The sequence below is a fragment of the Agrilus planipennis genome, unplaced genomic scaffold (assembly GCF_000699045.2).
Source record: "Agrilus planipennis isolate EAB-ADULT unplaced genomic scaffold, Apla_2.0 scaffold35, whole genome shotgun sequence".
Lineage (NCBI taxonomy): Eukaryota > Metazoa > Arthropoda > Insecta > Coleoptera > Buprestidae > Agrilus > Agrilus planipennis.
In genome coordinates, this window is record NW_020438957.1 from 662,405 (window position 1) to 677,666 (window position 15,262).

The window sequence follows — 15,262 nt, forward strand, 5'->3', positions numbered from 1 at the left end:
AAGTTACTTATTATAAAAGTTTGAAATTTCTGGTAGCTTTTTTTCTGTTAATAAAAATAAATTTAATCTGTTCGGTTAACGAATCTCCATAAAATGACGTGTAAAATTACAATTTTTTAAAATTTCAATAACTTTTTAACGGTTTAGTGAATCGATTTGTAATTTTTACAGGAGTTTTAGAATTGAATGAGGAACGTTCTTTCAAATTTTTATTTGTCTCGTAGCATTTTGACATACCTCCCAAACATCCTTAAGGGTCGCTTGAGTCCTAACAGCAAAAATAGTTATACGATGTCGTACATCATACGTATAAAGAATGATACCTAAAATTACATTCAAAAGTCGATAGTCTTGAGGAACAATTTGTAAAACCGTATCAGTAATAAATTCGGACAAGGATCCTTACCAGGACCTTTCAAGTTATAAGTTTTTGAAAGTTTTTCCGTGTTAGCGCGAGAACAAGACACCACTCTATAAGTGAACGCGCGTCATTGCTATCCATCAGAAATTGTTCGTGCTTACCCTCCGGCGACACTTATTTCGCACAGAGATGGAGAGTGGAACAAAAGCGTCGGTTGGTCGGTCGCGATACGACTGCTCGAAATAAAAACAAAGCATTAACAAGAAAAACTACCGAAGAGCGACGGGCACGGAGAACTTTTATGACCCGGGGTAAATAATACGGTACTGATTCACCGGTTTCACGATGCAATAAATACTCGCGTATAAAATACTGGTGTTAATGAAAAAGTTACGAATCAGCGAGACCACGGTCGATCACTGATATGAACTTTCTCATCCCCTTCTGCAAACAAAAAACTGAACAGTAAATCTAACGTGTTACAAACTTCATTTTTCGTTATTTACCGTATTTGTTCTACAGTTTGTTGTTGAATTATTTGAGTAATGCGCGATTGGATTAGTTAATAAACTAACTAGATACCACGCGAATAAGTTTTACCAAATGAAAGTTTACAGTTCTGTAAATCGCTATCTGCTATCACTAGATGTTAGTAGATGGAAAATTATATGATATAAGGGTGCATCTATACTGCAACTGTACTATATACTATTAGTAGATGATAGTAGATGGCAATATGTATCAACATGTAGTATATCGTCATCTACCATCAGTAGATGTAAATCTAGTCAAAAAGGCTTTTCAAATGGGGCATCAGCCTGATTGTCTGTTGTCCTATATTTCGAGAAATGCTGGGTCAATTTTGCTGCAGTTTACAAAGTCTTTCTAGTTGATTTTAAAAACCCTTTTTTTTCGTATCACTCAAAACGGGTTTAAATTAAATTTATGTTAGTAGAATGAAGATTCGGGCTATAGGGTCATGGTCTAAGTGAACTATTCTATCCAGACGTTTCGTCAGCTACCGTCGCTGTCGAGACTTCGAGATATAATCTACGTTCACGTTGTCAACGCAGCACTACCACTGAGGATGTCAGGCGCAGTAGCTGACGAAACGTCTGGACAGAATATAGTTCACTTAGACCACGGCCCTATACTCCGAATCCTCATTCTACTATGGATTCCGGCCGTGAAAGCCTTTGTTCTTGTATTATATTATGTTTTTTGAGTATAAAGAGCAATTATGAAGGATCTGAGGAAACAGAAAGAGAATACGTTTTTCAATAGGATAAAAGAGGCAATTTCAGAAATATTTATTTAAATTTTTATAATTAATAACGCACAAAGGCGTTCTTACTAAAAATGCTATTAAAAAATAAATTCACCAGTCACGATCGTGCAATCAGCCAAAACTCCCTGTATACCTACTAAATAAGTAAGTAATAAGTACATTTAGGTCATTCGGAGAAGGCAGCAATTTATTCTTTTGTTATACCGGCAAAATATTCATCGCAATTAACGTTAAACGGTCGAGTTTTTTCAAACTGAACAATCCAAAAAAGTTCAGACAATTTCGCCGCTGAAAAGCATCTACCTGCTGATATTGTACATAAATATGTACCTATATAATATAGAAGTACGTTTGGTAAATAAAAGCCATTAAATTCGAGCGCAAATGCAATATGCATTTTAATTCACCATTTTAATTTAGTTCATGAGATCAAGTTAGCGCGCGAGAATGCCGCAGACCCTGTTAGGTGGTGATTTATATCTTCATTTTCACGACCGCGATAATGTACGATCTTTCCCTTTGTACAAATAACCTGAAACGAGGACGTGGACGGTAAAAGTGAATACCATTTGGTCACTTATTATTGATCATAAAGAGAAAGAGAGAGAGAGAGAGGGGTATAGTTGGAGACGGAGATGAAGAAATCGCAATCGATCGTATCTTTCAACCTCCATGCAACGAAATAGCATTTTATTAGGCAATTATTGAGTTATTTAAAAGTATTATCGATTATGAACAGAATGTAGAGATGATTGTCCTTCGGCCGGACGGAAGCTCATTGCTGGATTCGACTTCTCCAGTAAATTTTATTGTTTATTAGTTTAAGGGTTAGGTTACACTGTATTACTTAAGTATACTTCATTTACTTTCTCTAGCGATGACCCCTTCCAATGTCTTGGATGCGCGCTGGCGAAATCGTAGGTAGGGAGAAAAAAGCTCATTATCCTCTCGACTCTTGTTCATTAAACATATTTTTTCATACAGTGCGAGTCGAAAACAAGCGTTAAAGCCTTTAATATGTCTTCAAATTTAAATAAACATCTCATTGATATTTTCAGTAGTAAATGGTACCAATAATAGCACATTTGAGCAATGCAATTATAGTGGATAAAATGGTCAATTTTTCCGTGCAGTACTGGTTAAGAGTTGGGTCGTTAGTTGTCTCCATCCTTTTCTGGCCTAGTGCTGTTCTTTTCTACTTTGCGCTGGTCAAACTGAAGGTCACATCCCTACAGAAAGTAAACGAAGTATACAACAATCTGTCATTGCAGTTCATGCTTCACCCTTACTGTGCCTCATTCTTCAGGCGTTATTTTACCCTGAAACATCAATTCCTTTACTCCAAGTAAAATGCAATTTAACATGCGCCTGTTAAAGTGGCAGACCGGCAGGCAGCCGTGCAAAAAATGAAAAATAGACATTGTAACAAAATTTTTACTGGATGGCCTCCGGAAACGCGTAGCAGTCGATTCGTTTAAATTATGTTTTTATGGGCAAAGTTATTTTACGCTTCAGCTTTTTAATATTTATCGACGAGCGTTGTGAACGATTTCCACTGATTTATTATTTCGGTTCACAACTTCCTGTTGTCCCCTATACTACTAAAAGTTCACAACAACAAAAAAAACGGTCATTCTAGCAGCGAGTGTTAAACTAATTGCTGACAACATAAATCGTCAACTATCGATTGTCGTAAAAAGTATTACAAAGTTTGTAAGGATTATTAATTTCAAAAGTTTAATTGTTTATTATTATGGAGATTTCTAATTCAGGCACTATCTGGCTAATAATTCGATAAAACATCCTTATCCGAAATCATATTCGCAAATCTTTAGGTAATTCTACTTTCATACGTTCTATAATTATTAAATATTGCAGAATGTTGCTATATTTTTCAAGTTTTAAATATGTATGGCAGGTTTACCCATCTTTAAGATATCTCACGGATCAGGTGGTCAACTATTAATGAATTCACAAATTCTAATGATAAGCATTTCAAGAAAGACGTTTATTAAGTTCTTGGTCGTGTATAAAATACTTCATTGGTAACAAATACTCACTAGATGGCGGTACACTGTCTTTACTTGGATATTACAGGACTAGTTCGAAAACGTTACAGATGGTGTCCTAGCGGATCTTTATCTTTTTTACTGTTTTCGTACCTTTTCTAGTACTTCCTCATTTCAACCATTTTTATGCATAATGTTTTCATTATCCGCTATTTTGTTGGAGCGAAGCTCCCATAACATCACTACACACAACATTTTTCGAAAAGTATCTACCTGATAAAAAGAAGGTTGTAACGAAGTCGGAATTGAGATTTTTGACCAAATAAAAAAGTTATTACTGATTAAAGTTTGTCTATGGGAAATCCCATGTTATACAAAAAGTGTGCGCTTTTTGCTCATTTACTAAATATTCTGTTCGAATGATTTAAGTTTTCTTATTTCCAGTGAAAATCGGCTTTCTGGAATTGATGTAACATTAAGTTGAAAACCCCCATTACAATGGCATACAAATATTATGACATACATATTGTTATTATAATTTGATCTCTGTGGCTGACGAACAATGGGTTTACAATACAAAATGCTTTTAATTAAAAAAAGCTTCGGTCCAACATAAGCTGCAGCGAAGCAATATGCATAGCGACTGCGGAAACCCTAGTTTTTTAATTGTTCCTCCACCATTGCTTAACTTCCCGAGTCAAAAAATTGAGACTCATTTTGTCCTCATTTGATCTCAATAGAATTTTTAGGGATATTTCAAACTACAAGACTCAAAAGTCTCATTTTATCCGCGGTTTTCCCGTATCAGGACAAAATGAGACTTTTGAGGAGTAAAGATTATTTAGGAAACCTCATTTTGTCTTCAAAAAGTCTCATTCTTTTCTTGTTGAGGTTAAATTGAGGACTATTGCCATAGGATTGCAGACATTGAGAATAAAATGAGACTTTTTAGAATCCAATGTGATGAGTCTTATGAAAACTTATTGAGGTATCTGAGATTGAAAACGTCTAAATGAGGAAAAAATGAGTCTAAATAGTTCATTTGAGGATAAAATAAGTCCCAATTTTTCGACTCGGGTTAACTCCAGAATCCGAATGTCCTAGATGCCCTCGTCCATTACGTGTCTGCCAGCAGACTTTTTCACCCTGTATACCAACATTGATGAATGTGTATCTCCAGTACCATCCTCATTTTCTGAAAATTATTATATTCAGGTATTAGGTATCTCTCCCCATTTTCGCTATGGGGGTGTTGATGAATTGAAAAACAATTTTCGCGTCTTGATGAGCCTACAGTCGTCCTTTCGTTTAATGGAATGTTAGAGAGAAATAGAGAATCTTTAATTACTGTAATGGAAATATCATAAAGCTACACGATACTACTTTGATTATTTCCGCTCATTGTTAGGATCAGCGCGTACGTTATATTTCACTCCGCGGGAGCCGTGTAACTTTGCGTGTTCTCGCTTAAATAAGGGAACATTAGGCGCGTTTGCGGTCCAAGGTTTATTGTTAGAGTGGCATCGTTTAATTTCTACATCGATAAGGTCCTTAATGTGATTAAAATTTATATGTAAACGAGTCCTACGCCAATATTTTCTCGCTCCCTTTGTCTTTGGTTAAAGTAGTATTTTGCAACATTTTGGTTAAATGATTTTTTGTTGCTGTACCGTGTTGTTGTATGCAAGATAAGAAAAAGTAGGGAAAGAGCGATTATGAAGGTAGGAGACGAAAAATTAGAAGAAGTTACTGATTTTAGGTATCTATAGGAAGTCAGGTAAGTCAGGACGGAAGGAGTAGTAGGGATATAAAGCAAAGGATAGCGCAGGGTCGAGTCGCCTTCAATAAAAAGAAGTCTCTTCTATGCTCGCGAACGGTTAATTTAGAAATTCGAAAAAGATTGTTAAAGGTGTATGTTTGGAGCACGGCATTGTACGAGTGCGAAACATAAACAGTGTGCGCGGCGGAAAAGAAAAGGTTAGAAGCGTTCGAAAGGTGGTGTTACCGGTGTTATGAGGATACCGTGAATAGAGAAGGTTAGAGATGAAGAGGTATTAGAAAGAACAGGAGAACAGAGAACTCTATGTAAGTCAATAAGAAATAGGTGCGATAGGTTGGTAGGACACCTTCTCAGGCATGAAGGTCTAATCAGAGGCATATTAAAGGCAGAACAGAACCGAAGTTAGGAGAGGTAGACCTAGATTAGATTACTGTTCGCAAATAGTTAAGGATAAGGATTGTTCTAGTTTTAGGAAAATGCGAAGATTAGTTCAGAATAGGAAAGAGTGGAGGTGTGTGTCTAAGCAGTCTTAAGACCAACGACCCTACGATGATGGCTGTGTATTTGTCATTACGAATCCGTTAATTTCTAGACTTCTAGACAAGAGCAACTAGAGCTGTAGCAGTATTTACACAAGTGCTTTAAAGTAGAGGTTTAAGTCCTTTAGACCTACACTCTAATACAAAGCCTGAGTGTAGAGTGGAAGGTCCTCTTTAGCATTCTTTTAAAAATGGGGGAAAAGATGGGGAAAAACTGAAAGAAATATCAAAATCACAAAGAATAGTATATTGAGATCTTTAAATGCCCACGTACTAGATTTCTACCCCTGCATACGAATTACTCCGACTGTAACAATATCATGTTTATGATTGTTTCAATGTATCAAATGTTCGGGTTAATCCTAGAATATCGCTATAATTTTCCATAAAAACTGATAAAAAAGATATTAAAATTGTTATAAATGGTACAATCCCTACTTATTTTGGCTACTTTCGAATATCTCGTTGGCAGAAATTGTAGAAACCGAAAACGCTATATGAAACATATTTGTAGGTATTACTAAATTTTAGAAGTAGGAATAGGCACATGTCCATGCGACCTTATATACCAACTGACACTGTCTACCATTAGGAATAATGTAATGTTTCGCCCCGTATCCCTTTAAATCCTTTTTTTGTCTGCTATGTTAGCTTTTATATTAGTTAAAATGTGTCATAGCTTTCAGTAACTGGACAAACACTATTCATTATTTCATAAATCAGAGACTATGAGGCGTAACACAACAGTTTTTAACATGTCCGTTATAATTATCGACAGATGTAAATTAATTCACGAATGTTTATTACACAACTAGTTTATCGTTTTACAATAAGTTTATTGAACCTTTATTTGCAAGTTTGCATATGGAATCGTAACAGCGTAAAATTATTCTTGATTAAAAGAACATAAATTCTGAATACATTCCTACGGTGCACATTTAAAATTCAGATCGTACTGTGTTGCTATCTTGTAAAAAAGTTACGCAAACATAAAAGTCGTTTTTATCGTCTCCATTGAATATTGCGTATCCAAAAATAATTATTTTAGGATTGACGTTAAAAGATACTGACATAAATTGTGTCCTGTATAAATGAACAAAGATTAATTTAATTCTATACTGTTCATTTTAAAAGAGTTTTTCTTTCTCCCTTGTGGCAGGCTTCGGCAAGTAGCTTCGTGAAAAACGTGCATGTCGGCAAATTCTCTAATGGACCAAGAAGAGGGAATAAATGTATCAATCACCGCGAGGGGCGACTGTGGTTATACGTGAACAGTTATTCGCGCTAAAATTTCATTTCGATCGCCTCATTTGATTTTCACTCTCCCCAGGGCGTCTGATTGAAAGGTTTATTCACTTATGCATTTAATTCCCATATGGTCTTCATCTAACAACAATTTAATTCCTTTGTTTTTGTTCTTTAGAGTACAACGTCTGCATGCTACGCCGAAGAAATGTGAACACGTTTTAACAATATATATAGGGTTGTTCGGAAAGTCATTTCGTTTTTTTTTTGGAAATGAAAGACAGTTTTCGTATAATAAACAAATACTTTATTAAATTATCTATTGACCGTTCTGGTCCAACACCTTTTGCCATCTTTCTGGTAGTAGCATNTATGAGCTCTCAAAGTATATAAAAATTATACGGCTTAAATGTAATGTTGGGTGCAAAAGAATACAATTAAATCCTGTGTCGGGAAAAAACGAAATGACTTTCCGAACAACTCTATAGAAGGACGAAAAATCAAACATATATTCAAAATGAATTTTCTTTATTTTTCACGGATGTAGGGCTTAATTAATTTATAAGTATAAAATGGAGTCATTTTACAATATATTCTGTTTAAATTCATCAACAAAAGGGCTGTTACTGTAAACTGAACCACTGGTAACTCTTGGGCGGCTCTCATAGTGGACGCATAATTTTGAGAACTAAAAATTGGTAGTAAACTAAAACCCTTTCTCAGTTGCTAGATGCTATGTGGTTTTGAAAACTATAGAATATCATTTTCCTCACCTTCAACGCCTTAATGGATAGTTTTCATCTGGTGAACATAACCAATAGGTGTCATTTTAAAACAGCAAGTAAATATCCATCTATTCAAATGGACCATGTTGTCTGTGGTAATGGTAAACAATGAACGATTTTGAATTAATATTTGACTGATTATTTGACTTGGTGCAGTTGCTGTTGTACGTACGGAGACATGAATGTTTATGTACTCGTCCACTTGAATGTGAAGTGAATTCGGAGTTAAATCTGTACGAAAGTACATGAGAGATGCGATCTTTGAGTAATTTTCATAGACACAGGACTGAGCTGCGTTTCGGTGAAATCCTTCCATCCACGCACGGGAATATAAAACGGCGACGCGTACGTGACGAGAGGAAGATTAAAGCCGGCATCATGTCTGGTTCACGAAGGCTGCTGGGTCGAACATAACGGGATGGTGGAGAGCCCTTCAGGAGAGTTTGCTTTGTCACGACGGGCGTTGGTTGGGATAGGATAGGATAGGATATAGGGAGAGAGAGAGTGAGTGAGTGAGTGGAGAACGGGTGAAATGCGCTTTTTGTTCAAATTCCCAGATAATTAGGGGACTTTCTTTGATTATCTCTACGTGTCATCGATCTGGATGACTTGCCGTTTGATGCTTGCGTTATTGTTACTTTTACCTCGAAAATGTCCCGCTTCAAAAGAGTCTTTTTCATATCCAAAAAGCTATTGTACGTAGGTACATATGTATGTATCCGTATACTACCATGCAGTACTTATGTGAAAACATTTCGCTTTTTACTTTTCGATTCATAAAGGGAAAGCCTTAAAATATGCATTCGGAACTTCAAACACTGTTAGAAATGTTGTGTCGTTGCTCCGTCTTCCAGAATCGAAAGTGATGTAGATATCTTCGCGAACTTTACATTTGTTCATATTGAATAGTCTCTTGCAACTTACTTAATTTGGAAACGAGAGACATTGAGCATAATACAATTTCCTACATATAAGAGGTTACTTTTTTTAAATCCTAATTCTAAATTTCTCAAAAATTAAAACTATTTTTAAACTATAACAGAAGTAAAATCATTGGTCTTAATTTCACTTGCTTTATTCTGTTTTGACCAAAGTTCCAATTTCAAAGAACACAAGATGCGGATCGCAATTTCGAATTTATTAACGAGATTGTAGATTGAATTGGTCAAGTAGATACCTTTGGAGGCCTCGTCAAACATTTGAAATACCAGTTAATAGGAAATATACACCCTGTAGCTGCAAGCAATGTATTTATTTATGATTATCTGAATCGACAAAAAATATTTTAAAGTGATTGGGGGAGGAAATTAATTTGGGCTAAACGAGTTATAAGTTTCGATTGAAAAAAGTTGAAATCGTGTATGTGAAAATACCGAAGCTTCTCTGTTGCGAACTGATTAACGGATTTAGCCGCGTACCCTGTCGCAGCATCATCCCCCTCTAGTTTCTCCCCTTCGTTCGCCGGATGCAAAGTAAGTGAGTCAAGTACCACCCCGTCACCTGCCCACCCTAAACGTGCTCCTATCTTCCTCGATATCTCGGGGTTCATCTCGTCAACGCGCCGAAAACCGAAGGAAAACAAATTATTACACTTCCTGGCTCTTAATCTATAATCTTCGTCGAGTGGGTGCGTTTATAGTCTAGATAAATCAGTGTGCAGGAAAACTGGGCGCCTTCGAACATAAATCTATGAATTACTGGAATTTTTCCCCTGGGGGAAATGCGTGTACAGTATGGTTTTGAATCGTAGGCAATTTCTAGAAATGATGGACCTCAACCTCGAGCGTTGCTCTTTTTCGTTGCTTGTTTGGGGTTCGAAGTTCGACCACATGATTAATGAGGATATCAGTTTTGAGCTGACTCACACCGCGCATTGCAAGTTACTACGTATTTCTTTTCTTCTTTGTGCATAACAAAATCTAAGAATTTTCAGATATAGTTACTGACCAACAAATTTTAATTCCACATAAAACCTTTTAGTTAATAAGATATATTTAATGTTCACATGTATAATGATAACAAAGAATCAGGTGTTGTAATGCACAAATTTGACATAAAGATTATACCCCGATATACGTAATAATGCTTTCGCATACCGAGGTTGTCAAATTTTACGACTTATGTGTGATAGGAGGGCACCTTCTACATGGGGCAGTAGGAGAGAATTAAAGAACCACATTGATGGAGATGTGGGTTGTAGAAACCCAGGGGATCATAAATGAAAAGTTGTTTCATGTAAAAAAAAAAACATACATACCCCATTAATGCATCAACCGAAGAATACTTTTATTTGATCGTTTAAGATCATGAGGTTACGGTAGGAAAAGACAATACGAACGAAGTGAATAGCTTTTGTGAAATGCTATGCAATATGAATTGTGAGTTAGATTGAGTGGGGAAAGGTATCTGTGAGTGGTATGCACTAAGGGATGGGGTTAGATTGTAATGGAAATAGTTTCTCTAAATGACATGTGTGCACCCAAATTTAAAAGTGCTCAACTAGTAACATTATTAAAAGATTATGGTATTTTTCTTTGTGGAATGTCGAAATTTCATAGTCAGACATTAAAATTAGTTCCAAAAATTTTCCCTTATCATCATGATAAGAATAAAACCGGGATTTACATTCTTATTAGAAAACGGGGAGTATCTAATGTTGTTTAGGGTCCGATTGATAGATTTATATGCGTGTTTCGTCTGTATAAAATCCTTCGATAATCTCTTATAGTAAGAGACTACTATACAGAGACGTACACTTACTTGGTGGCCCCCCTGAAAACTGACGCTAAGAGTGATTGATAGAAGCTTGACTGCACCGATCACGAGGAGAAGAATTGCAATAATGGCGGAATTAAGGACTGAAATCGATGGATTTTCGTCCTTTTATAAATACTTATTTCGTGAATGACGTTTTATAAGAGGTAATTACGTACAATAATAGTCGCATTAGGAAGTGATTCTTCTTAAGAGATGAACAGAGAATTATAAAGTTGAAAGTGGCAGTCCGTGTAACACTTTTTGATTCGATAATCACAACAATTTTTGGTCGTACCTATATTAAAATAAAAACTACGATTCCCCTCGTAGTTTAACACAAAAAGGACCGAATAACTTTTTTTAAATTTTACTATTTTATGTTTTTATAGATTTTCAATTTTCAAAAAATTCTCATTGGTTTAAAGTAGGTTTATTACAAAAGATGTAGATAATTAAGGAAATATGGTGATAAATCCTGAATGTGACTTTAAAGTCTCTTAGAAATTAGTTTGAAAAACTCAAACTACTTATAACGAATACTTTTCACATCAACTTCAGAGTGGAAAACGTTACATCAAGATGTACGAGGATGGATTGATAAGTTTCCGGCCTGACCAAGATAATTAAGGAAATATGTTGATAAAACCTGAATGTGACTTTAAAGTCTTTTAGAAATTAGTTTGAAAAACTCAAACTACTTATAACGAATACTTTTCACATCAACTTCAGAGTGGAAAACGTTACATCAAGATGTATATCATGGCGTAGGTTGAAAGGACTATCAAATTCTGGTGTCGTCGATTCCTGATTTTCCCAAAGAAAACAAATTAGATAAATGGTAAACATAAAATTTATATAGTTTTTTAAGGGGAACCTAAATATTACCCTATTTACCTTGATATAATTTTTACGATAAAAAAATTTAAAACGAACGTGATGTTTCAAAAGAAGAATGGTAATTAGCAAATCGCAATCATCATTATCAATATCATCATCACCATAGAGATATAAATCCTAATCATAGTAATTATGAAAAAATACTTTATAAACATTTGTTCATATGAGTTAGAAGGTCACAAATATTTTGTTAGTAATTATTTAAAATTTTAAGGAACAAGTTTGTTTCTATCTCGAATTGAATTAATGTTGAAATACATTTCTTATGATGTGTTGTCTGGTGCAGATAATTCCATAAATTTTGTGTAGGTTAAAACGTCTGGAAATACATTTACAAAATAAAATCGCCTGGAAGACATTAAGGGAACAAAAACGGAGAAATAGTTCTGAGTCGGCCAAGAAACAGGTCCGGAAGATTCCAGGAAACTGGGAAATTTATTAACCCTGGACGTGTGCGAGGAAGTGAGGGACTTTTTTGTCTCATTCTTAACCAATTTGCGAAAGTTACTTGTAATTTTTGTTTTGATTCAATTACAGTGATTTATCTGCTGGCCTTAATGGCTGGTTTTCACTGATGTTCTCCGCGTTGTTTTATGGTTCGTTGCTTCGAAGTCCTCTCTGATTCATGGATGACATTTTACTCGAAAACAACTTCATTGTGGCGTCTTTCTTTACCACGATGGCGAAACCAATCTCTTACTCAAATTCTATTTAACGACTCTTTTTATTTTCACGTAGACAACCGTTTTTATCACAAGACAATTTCGGTTTTATTGGACCAATAACAATAGGTTTACATGAATAAAGATTTCATTTTAATTAATTCAATTAAATCCTAAATTTCTTCTCTTTCTAACTTATTATTCTTAACTGCGACAAATATAAAAATATCTAATAATTTATGTTAAATAAAAAAAGGTCGATAATTATTGATTTAATTCTGAACCCTTTTTTTCCAATGTGAGGTAAAGTTTTAAAAATATGAAGGTCTACGAGGTTTTCCTATTTTCATCTTCGTTAAATAATTTCTAAGTCATATGACAAAGTAACGATCTTACAAGGGGTTTTCCCCAAAAAAGAAGAAGTTTAGGTATACTTTATTTGCAATTTAATTGAAACATTTGTATCTCAATTTACGAAGCAAAGTCATCAGGTCTTCTTCATATGTAACCCAATTGAATTTCTTTTTTTTTTAGTTAAACATGGAGTTGATCCGATCTACAGAATATATAATACCGGAAACAAAACCGATGAATGGGTACAACCACAACCTTTATCAGAAGCAACAGACGTGTAATAGGGCCCACGAGAAAGAGTGGGAGCCTTCAGTCAATGGGCGCGCGAAACCTCCGCCACGATACTCTGCAGTTTCTTCCCTTTCGCAGTCGATAGCAGATGCAGCAGCGTCGAGAACCCGCGACAAGACTGACCGCGAACGTACCAACAAAATTAGCCGACATCAGACCGATTCGTTTAATACGAAAGCGACGCGCTTTCTTGAGCCAGCCGGTAAAAGAATCCCGCCAACCGAGCCATCAAGCATCATTCCTCCTACGAAGCAACAGCAGCAATCTTCGATGGAACCGAAACATTTCAAACAAAGACAACCCTTAGAACTTGCACTGCTAGAAAAATCCGCGTACGATCAAAGACTATCGAAACACAGAACGCAAACGACGAACTGTGGTGCGGTCGAGAAGCCGCAATACGCGCGCATCCCGAACAGTAAAGTGCCGGTGGTTCAGGTGAAAAATAAAGGACATCCGAAAAACGCGACGGGAAAACCCGGCGTTGCCGAGCCGGTCGGTAAAGTGAAAAGTTTAGTGGGGTATCATGAGAGCAGTGTTGGATACGTAGGGGGTGCACTTGTTGGTTCTGAGAAAGAAGTATTTGGGGTTTATGCGGAGACGAGGTACGCCTTCGCTGTTAATGGACTGCCCGGAAGTGTTGCCCAAGCTTCGGCCGCTGCGGCTTTTTTTGCCAGGTGAGTCTCACTAAACTTCTTCCTGTCTAGGGTTTCCATGAAGTGTCAGGTCAGCGTCGGGGCGGTATAATCGCAAAATGGAAAAAATAAAAATACAAAAATTAAACCCCAAATTATTTTTTTATAAAAAAATATTTAAAAAGTTTTAGGAGTATTGAAGATTTGTTTTGCAGAATTTCCTTTTCATGTTCATTTTAAAATTAAATTGACACTAAGATAGAGTCCTATGACAATCGATATCTATCGTCAGTTCATTGGGAATTCATAAGTGAATGATTCTCTTATTATGCAAGGATTCATCCATGGTATTTGAATTAAATAGATAAAGGGACTCTCGCAAAGGGAGCAGTCCCGGTATATTGGGCCGGACGACAACCCTATTCCTGTCTCTGTCTCAGACGAATCTTAAGGTTTATCTTCGAGGTAGGTACAGAGGTACTAAAGAGGTGTTTCTTCATCATTAAAGGTTTTGTACGTTATAAGGTAATCTGTTGTTGTTTATTGAATAAGTTAAAGATTGCTTTTCGTAAAATTAAAGCACTATTTTTAATTTTAGAACTAAGTTAATTAAAGCTACGGCTTTCAAGTAAATAAAAGGCTCAAATATACTGTGACCTTTTGAATGTAATTGATCTTCAGCATCGTCCAAACGGTGCTTTGATGACTTATCAAAAGTTGATTTGACTTTTATCTTCGTTTTGTAAACTCTTATAAAGACAGTTTCAAAATTTAATATACTAATACAAATTCGAATATTTAAGATAAACATTTAAAACTTTTCATGTGAAGAAAGTTTGTTAATTAAAATCTCAGAAAGAAGAACTTGAATAAATAAATACTTAGGTATTTAAACAGTTTTTAAGTAGCGAAGAAGTTTGAAAAATGTTGCTGTTAGGATAGAAAGATTTCTTGCCATTTCAGTCAAAATTATCATTAAAGTAACTGTAGTTTTCTGATTTTCACCAAATTGTTTTTCAGTGTATTTAGGTCTACCTACTATCAGGTATGAGAGAATAACATACTGCGTTCCTGGATGAGGCACTTTTTGACACAAGAATGAGACGAAAATAAGAGTGACTGTATTGACAATTTGTTTGCAATGGCAAGAAATCTTAAATTTATAAGCAATATTTTTCAGCCTTATTTATTAATTTTAAGCATTTATCGGTGTGAACGAGACAGCTGAATGTTTGATGGAAGAAAGCGTAATTTTACAACATATTATCGAGTATAATTTACCTATGCAAATTGGTAATAGTTCTTTCAAAAACATTTAAGAAGACCTAAATTAAAGAGTACCATGCAAGTTCGTTTACTAAGAAATTTTGGAATTTAATTAGAACACTAAAAAAAGCACTAAATTCTCATGATTTTGCGATGTGGATGTACTAGCCTGACAAACATTGAAATGCATACTCTCGAATAATTTTAAATGTAAGTACATATGAAAATAAACCAGTTGAGGTAGTTCTTTATTAGCCACGACTGATTATAAATTAAATAAGTTTTACGGTTTTCTGTTTAGCAAGAATCCGTGTTAAAACTTAATAGCACTAAATTGCACGAAATATCTCCATGTTCATTCAGGTCAGACACTTAACATTACGCTTTCGATGT

At 35.3% G+C, this 15,262-nt stretch overlaps 1 protein-coding gene across 5 annotated transcripts in view; it reads left to right on the forward strand.

Moving 5' to 3' along the window:
- LOC108744840 (kinesin-like protein CG14535) overlaps nucleotides 1–15,262 on the forward strand; it is a 294,798-nt gene that overhangs the window by 85,241 nt on the left and 194,295 nt on the right. For all 5 annotated transcript variants that reach the window (XM_025975061.1, XM_025975062.1, XM_025975063.1 and 2 more), the window contains one exon: nucleotides 12,858–13,645. In XM_025975061.1, the coding sequence (XP_025830846.1) occupies nucleotides 12,858–13,645 (788 nt within the window). The remainder of the gene's footprint in view (nucleotides 1–12,857; nucleotides 13,646–15,262) is intronic.